At 37.9% G+C, this 16,463-nt stretch overlaps 1 protein-coding gene across 1 annotated transcript in view; it reads left to right on the top strand.

Moving 5' to 3' along the window:
- DNAI4 (dynein axonemal intermediate chain 4) overlaps positions 1 to 16,463 on the top strand; it is a 106,697-nt gene that overhangs the window by 43,262 nt on the left and 46,972 nt on the right. Inside the window, 1 exon segment of the mRNA XM_004023217.6 lies at positions 10,301 to 10,456. Coding sequence (XP_004023266.2) covers positions 10,301 to 10,456 — 156 coding nt within the window.

Genomic DNA, 16,463 nt, shown 5'->3' with positions numbered 1-16,463 from the left:
TTTTTAATATGCTATCTAGGTTGGTCATGACTTTCCTTCCAAGGAGCAAGTGTCTTTTAATTTCATGGTGCAGTCACCATCTGCAGTCATTTTGGGGCCCCACAAAAATAAAGTCTCTCACTGTTTCCATTGTTTCCCCATCTATTTCCCATGAAGTGATGGGACCGGATGCCATGATCTTAGTTTTCTCAATGTTGAGTTTTAAGCCAACTTTTTCACTCTCCTCTTTCACTGTCATCAAGAGGTTCTTTAGTTCTTCTTCACTTTCTGCCATAAGAGTGGTGTCATCTGCATATCTGAGGTTATTGATATTTCTCTCAGCAATCTTGATTGTAGATTGTGCTTCATCCAGTGCAGCATTTCTTATGATGTAGTCTGTATAAGTTAAATAAGCAGGGTGATAATATACAATCTTGACTTACTCCATTCCCAATTTGGAACCAGTCTGTTGTTCCATGTCCAGTTCTAACTGTTGCTTCTTGATTTTCATACAGATTTCTCAGGAGGCAGTTCAGGTAGTTTGGTATTCCCATCTCTTAAAGAATTTTCCATGATTTGCTGTGGTCCTCACAGTCAAAGGCTTTGGCATAGTCAATAAAGCAGAAATAGATGTTTTTCTGTAACTCTCTCAGTTTTTCGATGTTCCAATGGATGTTGGCAATTTAATCTCTGGTTCCTCTGCCTTTTCTAAATTCAGATTGAACATCTGGAAGTTCAGGGTTCATGTACTGTTGTAGCCTGGCTTGGAGAATTTTTAGCATTGCTTTGCTAGCATGTGAGATGAGTGCAATTGTGTGGTAGTTTGAGCGTTCTTTGGCGTTGCCTTTCTTTGGGTTTTGAATGAATGCTGACCTTTTCCAATCCTGTGGCCACTGCTGAGTTTTCCAAATTTGCTTACATATTGAGTGCAGCACTTTCACAGCATCATCTTTTAGGATTTTAAATAGCTCAACTGGAATTCCATCACCTCACTAGCTTTGTTTGTATTGATGCTTCCTAAGGCCCACTTGACTTCACATTCCAGGATGTCTGGTTCTAGTCACAGCCTCGTGATTACCTGGGTCATGAAGATCTTTTTTTATAGTTCTTCATAGAACCATTCAATTGCCACCTCTTCTTAATATCTTCTGCATCTGTCAGGTTAATACTGTTTCTCTTCTTTATTGAGCCCATCTTTGCATGAAATGTTCCTTTGGTATCTCTAATTTTCTTGAAGAGATCTCTTGTCTTTCCCATTCTGTTGTTTTCCTCTATTTCTTTGCACTAGTCACTGAGGAATGCTTTCTTATCTCTCCTTTCTATTCTTTGAAACTCTGCATTCAAATGAGTATATCTTTCCTTTTCTTCTTAGCCTTTCACTTCTCTTATTTTAACAGCTATTTGTAAGGCCCCCTGAGACAACCATTTTGCCTTTTTGCATTTCTTTTTCTTGGGGATGGTCTTGATCCCTACCTCCTATACAGTGTCATGAACCTCCATCCATAGTTCTTCAGGCATGCTATCATATCTAATCTCTTGAATCTATTTGTCACTTCCACTGTATAATTGTAAGGGATTTGATTTAGGTCATACCTGAATGGCCTACTGGTTTTCCCTACTTTATTCAATTTCAGTCTGAATTTGGCAATAAGGAGTTCATGATCTGAGCCACAGTCAGCTCCTGGTCTTTTTTTTTTTTTTTTGCTGACTGTATAGAGCTTCTCCATCTTTGACTGCAAAGAATGTAATCAGTCTGATTTCACTATTGACCATCTGGTGATGTCCACATGTAGAGTCTTCTCTTGTGTTGTTGGAAGATGGTGTTTGCTATGACCAGTGCGTTCTCTTGGGAAAATGCTATTAGCCTTTTCCCTGCTTCATTCTGTACTCCAAGGCCAAATTTGCTTGTTACTCTGGCTATCTCTTCCTATTTTTGCATTCCAGTCCCATATAATGAAAAAGATATCTTTTTTGGGTGTTATTTCTAGAAGCGCTTGTAGGTCTTCATAGAACCGTTCAATGTCAGCTTCTTCAGCATTAGTGGTTGGGGCATAGTCTTAGACTACTGTGACACTGAATGGTTTGACTTGGAAACAAACAAAGATCATTCTATTGTTTTTGAGATTGCATCCAAGTACTGCATTTCGGACTCTTTTGTTGACTATGATGGCTACTCCATTTCTTCTAAGGGATTCTTGCCCATAGTAGTAGATAATAACAGTCATCTGAGTTAAATTCACCCATTCCAGTCCATTTTAGTTTGCTGATTCCTAAAATGTTGATCTTCACTCTTGCCAACTCCTGTTTGACCACTTCCAATTTGCCTTGATTCATGGCCTTAACATTCCAAGTTCCTATGCAACACTGTTCTTTGCAGCCTTGGACTTTATTTCCATCACCAGTCACATCCACAATTGGGTGGTTTTGCTTTGGCTCTTTCTCTTCATTCTTTCTGGTGTTATTTCTCCACTGATCTCCAGTAGCATATTGGGCACCTCCTGACCTGGGGAGTTCATCTTTCAGTGTCCTATCTTTTTGCTTTTTCATACTGTTCATGAGGTTCTCAAGGCAACAATAGTGAAGTAGTTTGCCATTCCCTTCTCCAGTGGACCATGTTTTGTCATAACTCTCCAACATGACCTGTCCATCTTGGGTGGCCCTACATGGCATGGCTCATAGCTTCATTGAGTTAGACAAGGCTGTAGTCCATGTGATCAGATTGGTTAGTTTTCTGTGATTCTGGTTTTCATTTTTCTACCCTCTGATCAGTCAGTCAGTTCAGTCGCTCAGTCGTGTCTGACTCTCTGCAACCCTGTAAACCACAGCACGCCAGGTATTCCTGTCCATCACCAACTCCTGGAGTTTACCCAAACTCATGACCATTTAGTCAGTGATGCCATCTAACCATCTCAACCTCTGTCATCCCCTTCTCCTCCTGCCTTAAATCTTTCCCAACATCAGGGTCTTTTCAAATGAATCAGCTCTTTGCATCAGGTGGCCAAAGTATTGGAGCCTCAGCTTCAACATCAGTCCTTCCAATGAACACCCAGGACTGATTTCCTTTAGGATGGACTGATTGGATCTCCTTGCAGTCCAAGGGACTCTCTTAAGAGTCTTCTCCAACACCACAGTTCAAAAGTATCAATTCTTCTGCGCTCAGCTTTCTTTATAGTCCAACTCTTACATCCATACATGACTACTGGAAAAACCATAGCCTTGACTGGACTGACCTTTGTGGACAAAGTAATGACTCTGCTTTCTAAAATGCTATCTAGGTTGGTCGTAACTTTTCTTCCAAGAAGTAAGTGTCTTTTAATTTCATGGCTGCAGTCACTATCTGCAGTGATTTTGGAGCCCCCCAAAATAAAGTCAACCACTGTTTCTACTATTTCCCCATCTATTTGCCATGAAGTGATGGGAGAGGATAAAAGGCTTATGGAAGTTTCCTGATGGGAGAGACTGACTGAGGGGGAAACTGGGTCTTGTTCTGATGGGAGGGGCCATGCTCAGTAAATCTGCAATCCAATTTTCTGTTGATAGGTGGGGCTGTGTTCCCTCCCTGTTATTTGACCTGAGGCCAAACTATGGTGGAGGTGATGAAGATAATTGTGACCTCCTTCAAAAGGTCCCATGCTCACACTGTTGCACTCAGTGCCCCCAACCCTGCAGCAGGCCGCCACCAACCCATGCCTCCACCAGAGACTCTTGGACACTCATGGGCAACTCTTGGTCAGTCTCTGGTGGGGTCACTGCTCCCTTTTCCTGGGTCCTGGTGCAAACAAGGTTTTGTTTGTGCCCTCCAAGAGCCTGATTCCCCATTCTTGTGTAAGTTCTGGCAGCTCTGTGGGGGGGTTAATGGCGACCTCCTCCAAGAGGACTGATGCCATACCCAGGTCTACTGCACCCGTAACTCCTGCAGCAGTGTACTTCTGACCTGCACCTATGCAAGAGACACTCAAACACAGTTCTGTCTCAGTCTCTGTAGGGTCTCTGGTCCTGGTGCACACAAGGTTTGTTTGAGCCCTCTGAGTGTCTCTGGCAAGTATACAGTTTGATTCTATATGCGATTTTGCCCCTCCTACTGTCTTGCTGGGGCATCTCCTTTGCCCTTGGATGTGGGATAAGAGCCAAAATTATAAAACTCTTAGAAAAAAATTGAGGTAGATATTTTTACCTTTGCCTTGACAGTAGATTCTTAGATATGACACTAGAATCATGGTGAACAAAAGAAAAAATACTGAGCTGCGTCAAAATTAAAAGCTTTGTCCATCAAATAGCTATCAAAAAAGTGAAAAGACAACTTACATGATGGGATAAGATATTTGCAAATCCTATTTCTCTTGAGGTCTAGTATCCAGACTATATAAGGCACATTTATAATCCAAGAACCAGAAGACAACGCAATAAAACAGTGGGCATAAGACTTGAACTTGTTATCCAAAGGAAGAAAACAAATGACCAACAAGCAGAAGAAAATATGTTAAACACCATTAGTCATTAGCGAATACAGTCAAGACCACAATGAGTTGCTGATTCTCCCACATTAAACGACTATAATTAAAAAGAACAAACCAGAGGACAAGTGTTGACAAAGAAGTTGATAAATTGAAACTCCCATACAGTGCTGCTGGGAATGTAAAATGGTGCAGCTGTTCTGGAAAACAGTTTGGTAATTCCTCAAATAATGAGAAAGACTTTCCTTATGACTCAGCAGTTCCACTCCTAGGTATATACCTCATAGAATTGAAAATAAGTACTCAAATACATGTACATACATGTTCTTGGAAGCAGTATTTACCACAGTCAAAAAGTAGAAACAACTGAAATGTCAATCAGTGAATGAATGAACAGACAAAGTGTGTAAATAAATATGTGAAGTGAGTGAAAGTCGCTCAGTCATGTTCGACTCTTTGTGACCCCTTGGACTACACAGTCCCTGGAATTCTCCAGGCCAGAATACTGGAGTGGGTAGCGTATCCCTTCTCCAGTGGATCTTCCTGACTCAGGAATTAAACCAGGGTCTCCTGCATTGCAGGCAGATTCTTTACCAACTGAGCTATCAGGAAGACTCGTAAATACATATAATGAAATATAATTCAGTCACAAAAGGGATAAAGTACCTTCTCTGAGAAACTTTCCATCTTCTATCCTGGAAGATGTCAAAAATTTCTACTCTGGAGAGGACAAAATAGAGGCTCTCTAGATGGAGAATACCAGGCACAGATCAAGACATGGGTTGTTGTTGTTGTTCAGTCACTGAGTCATTCTTTGTGACCCCATGTACAGCACCATGCCAGGCTTCCCTGTCCTTCACTGTCTCCTGGAGTTTGCTCAAATTCATGTCCATTGAGTCAGTGATGCTTTGTAAAAAACATCCTCTGTCACCCCTTTCTCCTCCTACCCTCAATCTTTCCCAGCATCAGAGTCTTTTCCAGTGAGTCAGCTCTATGTATCAGGTGGCCAAAATACTGGACCTTCAGCTTCAGCATCAGTCCTGCCAATGAATATTCAGGGTGGATTTCCTTTAGGATTAACTAGTTTGATCTCCTTGCAGTCCAGGGGACTCTCAAGAATCTTCTCCAGCTCCACAGTTTCAAAAGCTTCAATTCTTTGGCTCTCAGCCTTCTTTATAGTCCAACTCTCACATCTATACATGACTACTGGAAAAACCATAGCTCTGACTATACAATGGGTACTTACACAAAACAAACAAAAAAAAAACTACAAAACAAAACCCCAAACAAACAAAAACCCCAATGCATACTGAATGCTATACACAGAGACTCCTTGAAATCCCCTCCTCCCTCATAGAAGGCTTGTAAAACCATAGGTAGCCAGATTCTTATTTATCCTTTATCTGGATGTATCAACAGTTAATTTATTCATTTGCCTACTGAAAGGCATCTTGATTGTTTCAAGTTTTGGCAGTTATCAATAAGACTGGTATAAATATCTATGTGCAAGTTTTTGTGTATACATAGGTTTTAAAGTCCTTTGGGTAAATATTGAAGAATGTGATTATTGGATTGTATGGAAACAGTATTTTTATTTTTATTTTTAAATAGCCACACTGCCTTCTAAAGTGATCGTACCATTTTCATTCCCACCAGCAGTGATGGAGAGTTTCTTTGGTTTCACATTCTCACTAGCATTTCGTGTTGTCAGTATTCCAAAGTTTGACCATTCTAGTAGTGTGCAGTGGTAACTTATTTTTGTTTGTTTGGGTGGGGGTTGGCTATACTCTGTGGCTTGGGGAATTCTAGTTCATCGATTAGGAATCAAACCCTGATTCCAGCAGTGAAAGTGCCAAGTCACAACCACTGGACCACAGGGAATTCCCCTCATTTTTGTTTTAACTTATTTTCCCATGATGACATATGATGAGGAGTATATTTTCATATACTTACTTGCCACCTGTATGTCTTTTTTTAAAATGAGGTATCTATTAGGTTCTTTGGCCCATTTTAAAATTTGGTTGTTTGTTTTCTTATTGTTAAGGATCAAAAGATATTTGTATATTTTGGACAAAAGTCCTTTTTCAATTGTATCTTTAGCAAATGTTTTCTTCCAGTGTGTGGCTTGTCTTGCTATTCTCTTGACATTTCCTTTTACAGAGCATAGATTTTTAATTTTAATGAAACCCAGATTATCAATTATTGCTTAATAGATTTGCTTTTGCTGTTGTTTCTAAAAAGTCATTGCCATACTCAAGGTCATCTAAATTTTTGCCTATATTTTCTTCTATGAGTTTTCTTGTTTTGCCTTTTACTTTTAGTTTTAAAACAAGTTTTTAGTTAATTTTCCTGATGGATGTAAGATCTGTATCTAGATTAATTTTTTTTGGGGGGGGTGCTTGGATGTCCAGTTTGTTCCAGCACCATTTGTTGAAAAGACTATCTTTGCTTCATCTATTTTTGTTCCTTTGACAGAGATTAGCTGACTATGTTAATGTCAGTGTATTTCTGAGCTCTCTGTTCTGTTCCATGCACATTATCTTGATTACTGTAGCAGTGTAGTAAGTCTTCAGGTTGAGTAGTGTCACTGCTCCTATTTTGTTCTTTGTCTTCAATATTGTGCTGGCTTTTCTGGGTCTTTTGTCCCTTTAGGCAAACTTTAGAATCAGTTCCTTTTTGTCAGTTCACTTCTTTTTTAATTGGAGGAAAACTGCTTTACAGTGTTGTGTTGGTTTCTTTCTGAAAGCATGAGGTCTTCTGCCAGCATTTAGTAGGTGTTCTGTAGGAGTTGTTCCACATGCAGAAGTATTTTTGATGTATTTGTGGGGAGGAAGATGATCTCCATGTCTTACTCCTCCACCATCTTGAAAGTCTCCCCTAGAATCTGTTTGTTGATAGGCACAAAGTAACTGGCTTAGATTTGACTGAAATTGCACTGAATCTATAGATCAATTTGGGCAGGACAGGCATCACGACAATGCTGAGTTGTCATGCTATCAGTAAACATGGAATATCTCTCCATTTATTTCATTCTTTAATTTTGTTCATCAGAGTTTTGTAGTCTTCCTTATAATACATTTTGTACATATTTTGTTAGACTTATTCCTACTTCACTTTTGGGTGCTAATGTAGATCATATTGTTTCAGATTCCTTTGTTCATTGTTAATATATAGCAAAGAGATTGATTTTTGTATAGTGTTAACCTTGTACCCTGAAACTTTGCTGTAATCACTTAGTAATTCAGTAGTTTTTTTGTTAATTCTTTTAGGTTTTCTGTATAGATGATTATGTCATCTGAGTTCAAAAACAGTTTATTTATTCCTTTCCATTCTGTATTTCTTTTATTAGCATTTACTTTTTCTTATCTTACTGCATTAGCTTGGACTTCCAGTATGATGTTGAAAGGAGTGGTAAGAGGAGACATCTTTGTCTTGTCCTGATGTTAGTGAAATATTTTCTAGTTTCTAGAAGAAACTCATTGGGTTTTGTAGGTGTTCTTTATCAAGTTGAGGAAGTTCCACTTCTATTCCTAGTTTACTGCGAGTTTTTATCATGAATGAGTGTTGGATTTTGCCAAATGCCTTTTCTGAATTTGTTGATATGATCAAGTCACTTTTCTTCTTTGGCCTGATATTATGGATTACGTCAATCAGTTTTCCAGTGTTGAACTAGTTTTGCATATCTGGGAGAAACTCCACTTAGTTGCAGTGTGTAATTCTCTTTATATATTGTTGGATTTGATTGCTAATATTTTGTAGAGGATTCTTGCATCTATGTTCATGAAAGTTGTTGGTCTGCCATTTTCCTTTCTTATGGTCTATTTTTGGTATTAGAGCAATGCTGGCCTCAAAGTACGAGTTAAGTATTCCCTCTATTTCTATCTTCTGAAAGATGTTACAGGGAATTGGTGCAATTTTCTCCTTAAATTAAATTAGTAGAGTTCAATCCCTGTATCTGAGCCCAGTGCTTTAGTTTTGGAAGATTATTATGACTCCATTTCCTTAATTGAGATAGGGCTATACAGATTATCTATTCTTTCTTGTGTGAGTTTTGGCAGATTGTGTCTTTCAAGGAATTGGTCAGTTTCATCAAGATTGTCAAATCTATTGGAATAGAGTTGTTCATAGTGTTCCTTTGTTATCTTTTAATGGTCATGGAATCAGCAGGGACATCCTCTCTTTCACATATGATATTAGTACTTTTTTCTTAGTTAGCACAGGGAATTCTAATCAGTACTCCCTAATGGCCTATATGGGGACAGAATATAAAAGAGAGTGGATATATGCATGTATATAACTGATTCGCTTTGCTATACACCTGAAACTAACACAACGTTGGAAATCAACTATACTCCAATTGGAATTTTTAAAACCAATGCTACAGTTTATACTAACGAATTTGATGAAAATCAAGTAAATATTGAGACTATGGATCAATAGAAGAGATGGAAAATTTTTAAAAGTGCCTTTACTACTGATGAAGTTAATTGAAACATGTAGCCTTTCATCCACAGCTGAGTGGACTTGCTATTTCTTCCCTTCAGAATAGATCTTATCAACAATAATTGGCACAGCTAGAAAACACAGACCTTCTTTGCATGGGTGAGAACAGATGAGAATGCATGCTTTCTGCAAATGAGCAGACTTAACAAAAGAATCCAGAAGTGGCAAAGTTGTAATTCCGTCTCCTAAACTTTCCTGTAGGATTAGTCATTTCTCTTTGCCTGGTAATGTGTGAATGAGGGACATAGAGAAGCCAGAAATGTCAATTTAGCTGAAGTTACCTCTGTAAAGATTCAGAAAAACTGACAAAATTTTCCTACCTAACAGTCCACATACAATACTTTATTATAGAAGTTGCATTTCAAATAAATGGATAATTCAATGAATGTATTAGTGTTCCTGGCTAACTTTTTAAAATACAATTAAATTCTAAAACTTGGTACATTTCATAGAGACAGTTTGTTTTCTATGTATATTATAGACTATAGTAAAAACTCTTTTAAGAAGTATGTGTGATATGAGATCATTTTAATTTAAAAAATGCATGTGTATTTGTTCATGTGTTAACATATATATTTATATCAATCTGGAAGGACATGCATGAAAATGTTACCAGTTGTTTCTAGGTTATGGAAATGTAAGTGTTATTTACCATTTCTTTTACAGTAATCATGTCATTTTACTTAGCTAAAATAAAATTATCTTTCTATAAATGTTATATGGCTAATATAGTCTGAATTAAACCAGTAGATAGAAACAATATTTTAAAGCTTTAAAAAACTATTTACACAATCTTACACTCAGAAATACTCAAAACTTAGGTATAGTTAGGAATACCATTTTTCTGATAGTAGCTAAAATAGGATTTCAATAGTGTATGATAGTATGGAATTAGGAAGTCACAATCATGATTTATTATTCTAACTTGTACATAATTATGGCATGTACATAATATCTATTTCCTAGGTTTTCTGTTTCTTAAGTTAATTAAATTTTGTCCAATGAACAAATGTAATGATGTTACCTAAACTAAAATTGGGGCTTCCCTGGTGGCTCAGATGGTACAGAGTCTGCCTGCAATGCTGGAGACCTGGGCTTGATCCCTGGATTGGGAAGATCCCCTGAAGAAGGGAATGGCTACCCACTCCAGTTTTCTGACGTGGAGAATGCCATGGACAGAGGAGCCTGGCAAGCTATAATCCATGGGCATCATTAACTATTTCTTGCCATTGTTGTAAAACAATAATGTTTTTTCCCTGAACAATAGATATTCTTACCTTAGATTTTGCTTTAGGTAGCTATGTATAAGCTAAAAAATTATAATTTGCTTTAAAGTAATGTTTACCTTCCTTTTCTTTATTTAGGTATAATGTCCACGGCTTGGGATTTGTATGATTCTTACAATGCTATGGAGCTTTCATCTTTACCATCAAAACGATCTATGGTTAACTCAAGTAGTAAAGCAAGTGTACCTTCAAAAGACTGGGAACAAACAGTGCAAGGGAGTAATTTAGAAAAAAGTAAGATTTCATTTATTTCAGTTTTTTAAAAATTGGGATACTTGAATTATAACATTATATTAGTTTCAAGCGTGCAACATAATAATTTGATCTTTGTGTACACTACAAAGTGATGACCACAATAAGTCTAGTTACTGTCACTCTATAAACTTCCCTCTCTAGCCATTTCACCTACCCCTCAACCTCCTTCCCCTCTAATAGCCATCAATTTGTTTATGAGTTTTGTTTTTATTTTTTATATTCTGCATATAAGTGAAATCATACAGTCTTTGTCTTTCTTTCTCTGTTTATTTCACTTAACATCAGTTGCTCAGTTGTGTCCAACTCTTCGCAACCCCATGGGCTACAGCACACCAGGCTTCCCTGTCCTTTACCATCTCCCGGGGCTTGCTCAAACTCATGTCCATTAAGTCAGTGATGCCATCCAACCATCACATCCTCTGTCATCCCCTTCTCCTGCCTTCACACTTTCCCAGCATCAGGGTCTTATTTCTAATGAGTCGGCTCTTCTCATCAGGTGGCCTAAGTATTGGAGCTTCAGTTCCAGCATCAGTCCTTCCAATGAATATTCACGGTTTATTTCTTTTAAGATTGACTGGTTTGATCTCCTTGCTGTCCAAGGGACTCTCAAGAGTCTTCTCCAACACCAAACTTCAAAAGCATCAATTCTTCACTGTGTACAGCCTTCTTTATGGTTCAATTCTCACATCTGTACATGACTACTAGAAAAACTATAGCTTTGACTAGACGGACCTTTGTTGGCAAAGTAATGTCTCTGCTGTTTAGGTTGGTCATGGCTTTTCTTCCAAGGAGCAAGTGTGTTTTAATTTCATGGCTGCAGTCACCATCTGCAGTGATTTTGGAGCCCAAGAAAATAAAGCCTGTCACTGTTTCCATTGTTTCCCTATCTATTTGCCATGAAGTGATGGGACCAGATGCCATGATCTTAGTTTTCTGAATGTTGAATTTTAAACCAGCTTTTTCCCTCTCTCTTTCACCTTCATCAAGAGGCTCTTTAGTTCCTCTTCACTTTCTGCCATAAGAATGGCGTCATCTGCATACCTGAGGTTATTGCTATTTCTCCTGGCAATCTTGATTCCGCTTGTGCTTTATCCAGCCTGGCATTTTGCATGATGTAATCTGCATATAGGTTATATAAGCAGAGTGACAATATACATCCTTGACGAACTCCTTTCCCAATTTAGAACCAGTCCATTGTTCCATGGCTGATTCTAACTGTTGCTTCTTGACCTGCATACAGATTTCTCAGGAGGCAGATAAAGTGGTCTGGTATTCCCATCTCTAAGAATTTTCTATATTTTATTGTGAGCCACACACTCAAAGACTTTCGTGTAGTCAATGAAGCAGAAGGAGACGTTTTTCTGGAATTCTCTTGCTTTTTCTATGATCCAACAGATGTTGGCAATTTAATCTTTGGTTTCCCCTGCCTTTTCTAAATCCAGCTTGAACATCTGGGAGTTCTTGATTCACGTCCTGTTGAAGCCTAGCTTGGAGAATTTTGAGCGTTACCTGCCAATGTGTGACATGAGTGCAATTGTGCGGCAATTTGAACATTCTTTGGCATTGCCTTTCTTTGGAACTTGAAAAAAAACTGACCTTTTCCAGTCCGTTGCCACTGCTGAGTTTTCCTAATTTGCTAGCATATTGAGTGCAATACTTTCACAGCATCATCTTTTAGGATTTGAAATAGCTCAGCTGGAATTCCATAACTTCCACTAGCTTTGCTCGTAGTGATGCTTCCTAAGGCCCACTTGACTTCGCATCCCAGGATGTCTGGCTCTAGGTGAGTGATCACACCTTCGTGGGTCATTAAGATATTTTTTGTATAGTTCTGTGTATTCTTTCCACCTCTTCTTAATATCTTCTGCTTCTGTTAGGTCCATACTGTTTCTTTCTTTATTGTGCCCATCTTTGCATGAAACGTTCTCTTGGTATCTAATTTTCTTGAAGGAATCTCTAGTCTTTTCCATTCTATTGTTTTCCTCCATTTCTTTGCATTGATCACTGAGGAAGGTTTCCTTACCTCTCCTTGCTATTCTTTGGAACTCTGCACTCAGATTGGTATATCTTTCCTTTTGTCATTTTCTTTTCACTTCTCTTCTTTTTTCAGCCATTTGTAAGGCTTCCTCAGATAACCATTTTGCCTCTTTGCATTTCTATTTCTTGGTTATGGTCTTGATCCCTGCCTTCTATACAATGTCATGAACCTCCGTCCATAGTTCTTTAGGTACTCTATCAGATCTAATCCCTTGAATCTACTTTTCACTTCCACTGTATGCAAGGGATTTGATTTTGATCATACCTGAACAGCCTAGTGGTTTTCCCTACTTTATTCAATTTAAGTATGAATTTGGCAATAAGGAGTTTGTGATCTGAGCCATAGTCAGCTCCCGGTCTTGTTTTTGCTGACTTCTCCATCTTGGGCTGCAAAAAGTATAATCAATCTGATTTCAGTATTGACCATCTGGTGATGTCCATGTATAGTCTTCTCTTGTGTTGTTGGAAGATGGTGTTTGCTATGACCAGTACATTCTCTTGGTGAGACTCTGTTAGCCTCTGTCCTGCTTCATTTTGTACTGTAAGCCCAAGCTTGCCTGAATCCAGGTATCTCTTGACTTCCTACTTTTGCATTCCAGTCCCCCATGATGAAAAGGACCACTTAACATAATGCCTTGCATTTCCCTGATAATTGGTGACGTTGAACATTTCATGTGCCGTTTGGGAAAAATGTCTCTTTAGCTTATGTTCTTTTTTTTTTTTTTTTTGCTATTGTGTTCTTTGAGCTCTTTGTATTAACCCCTTATCAGATATATGGTTTGCAAATATTTTCTCCCATTCAGTAGGTTGTCTTTTCATTTTATTGATGGTTTTCCTTGCTATGCAGAAGGTTTTTAGTTTATTTCCCTCTGTATATAAGAAAGTATTTTTTCCTTGGTGCTTTCTATATTTTTGTTTTGTTTTCAGTTTTCAGAAGCTTGAGTATAGTATATCTTGGTGTGAATTTCTTTAGGTTTATCTTCTTTGGAATTCACTGTTTCTTAATTCTATATGTTTTTCTTTGCCAAATTTTGGAAAAATTATTCAGCTATTATTTCTTCAAGTACATTTTTGGTTTCATCCTTTTCTCCTCTCCCCGATAACATGAATTTATATATCTTGTTAGAGGTCTCTGGGCCTCCATTCATATATATATATATGAAGTGAAAGTGAAAGTGAAGTTGCTCAGTCGTGTCCGACTCTTTGTGACCCGTGGACTGTAGCCCACCAAGCTCCTCTGTCCATGGGATTCTCCAGGCAAGAATACTGGAGTGGGTTGCCATTTCCTTCTCCAGGGCATCTTCCCGGCAAATAAAAACCCTTACTAATCAAGCTGAAAATTTGGTCTCTCAACAGGGAATGCCTCGGAGCCCTGAATACATTCTCCTGGCAATGCTCAGTCTTTTGGCTTGTTCCTCCCCCCCACCCCGACTTGAGCTCTGACTTATATATATATATAAATTTATTTATATATATATAAATTTATTATTATTATTTTGCAAATTATTTTCTTTCTGGTTTTCAGATTTGATAATTTCTATTTCTCTTTCTTCAAGTTCACTGATTCTGTTCTCTGTCCCTTCAGTTTTGCTGTTGAGCCCATCCGTTGAATTTTTTGTCAGATATTTTTTATGTCAGATATATTTTATCTGTTGTCAGATAATTTTTCTTAATTTAACTTTATGTATTTTAATTGGAGGCTAATTACTTTACAATATTGTATTGGTTTTGCCATACATCAACATGAATCCACAACAGGTGTACATATGTTCCCCATCCTGAACCCTCCTCCCACCTCCCTTCTGGTACCATCCCTCTGGGTCATCCTAGTGCACCAGCCCCAAGCATCCTGTATCCTGCATCAAACCTAGACTGGCGATTCATTTCATATATGATATTATACATGTTTCAATGCCATTCTCCCAAATCATCCCACCCTCTCCCTCTCCCACAGAGTCCAAAAGAGTGTTCTATACATCTGTGTCTCTTTTGCTGTCTCGCATACAGGGTTATCATTGCCCTCTTTCTAAATTCCATATATATGCGTTAGTATACTGTATTGGTGTTTTTCTTTCTGGCTTACTTCATTCTGTATAATAGGCTCTAGTTTCATCCAGCTCATTAGAACTGATTCAAATGTATTCTTTTTAATGGCTGAGTAATATTCCATTGTGTATATGTACCACAGCTTTCTTATCCATTCATCTGCTGATGGACATCTAGGTTGCTTCCATGTCCTGGCTATTATAAACAGTGCATGATGAACACTGGGGTACACATGTCTCTTTCAATTCTGGTTTCCTCGGTGTGTATGCCCAGCAGTGGGATTGCTGGGTCATAAGACAATTCTATTTCCAGTTTTTTAAGGACTCTCCACACTGTTCTCCATAGTGGCTGTACTAGTTTGCATTCCCACCAACAGTGTAAGAGGGTTCCCTTTTCTCCATACCCTCTCCAGCATTTATTGCTTGTAGACTTTTGGATCACAGCCATTCTGACTGGCGTGAAATGGTACCTCATTGTGGTTTTGATTTGCATTTCTCTGATAATGAGTGATGTTAGCCATGTGTTAGATGTGTTTGTTAGCCATCTATATGTCTTCTTTGGAGAAATGTCTATTTAGTTCTTTGGCCCATTTTTTGATTGGGTCATTTATTTTTCTGGAATTGAGCTGTAGGACTTGCTTGTATATTTTTGAGATTAGTTCTTTGTCAGTGCTTCATTTGCTATTATTTTCTCCCATTCCGAAGGGTGTCTTTTCACCTTGCTTAAAGTTTCCTTTGTTGTGCAGAAGCTTTTAATTTTAATTAGGTCCATTTGTTTATTTTTGCTTTTATTTCCAATATGCTAGGAGGTGGGTCATAGAGGATCCTGCTGTGATTTATGTCGGAGTGTTTTGCCTATGTTCTCCTCTAGGAGTTTTATAGTTTCTGGTCTTACATTTAGATCTTTAATCCACTTTGAGTTTATTTTTGTGTATGGTGTTAAAAAGTGTTCTAGTTTCATTCTTTTACAAGTGGTTGACCAGTTTTCCCAGCACCACTTGTTAAAGAGATTGTCTTTTCTCTATTGTATATTCTTGCCTCCTTTGTCAAAGATAAGGTGTCCATAGGTGCATGGATTATCTCTGGGCTTTCTATTTTGTTCCATTGATCTATATTTCTGTCTTTGTGCCAGTACCATACTGTCTTGATGACTGTGGCTTTGTAGAAGAGCCTGAAGTCAGGCAGGTTGATTCCTCCAGTTCCATTCTTCTTTCTCAAGATTGCTTTGGCTATTCAAGGCTTTTTGTATTTCCATACAAATTGTGAAATTATTTGTTCAAGCTCTGTGAAAAATACCATTGGTAGCTTGATAGGGATTACATTGAATCTATAGATTGCTTTGGGTAATATACTCATTTTCACTACATTGATTCTTCTGATCCATGAACATGGTATATTTCTCCATTTATTAGTGTCCTCTTTGATTTCTTTCACCAGTGTGTTTTTGTTTTCTATATATAGGTCTTTAGTTTCTTTAGGTAGATATATTCCTAAGTGTTTTATTCTTTTCATTGCAGTGGTGAATGAAATTGTTTCCTTAATTTCTCTATTTTCTCATTATTAGTGTATAGAATGCAAGGGATTTCTGTGTGTTGATTTTACATCCTGCAACTTTCCTATATTTATTGATTAGCTCTAGTAATTTTCTGGTGGCATCATTAGGGTTTTCTATGTAGAGGATCATGTCATCTGCAAACAGTGAGAGTTTTACTTCTTCTTTTCCAATTTGGATTCCTTTTATTTCTTTTTCTGCTCTGATTGCTGTGGCCAAAACTTCCAGAACTATGTTGAATAGTAGTGGTGAAAGTGGGCACCCTTGTCTTGTTCCTGACTTTAGGGGAAATGCTTTCAATTTTTCACCATTGAGGATAATGTTTGCTGTGGGTTTGTCATATATAGCTTTT

This window comes from Ovis aries, chromosome 1, assembly GCF_016772045.2.
Source record: "Ovis aries strain OAR_USU_Benz2616 breed Rambouillet chromosome 1, ARS-UI_Ramb_v3.0, whole genome shotgun sequence".
NCBI lineage: Eukaryota > Metazoa > Chordata > Mammalia > Artiodactyla > Bovidae > Ovis > Ovis aries.
This window is presented reverse-complemented; position numbering and strand designations above follow the sequence as displayed.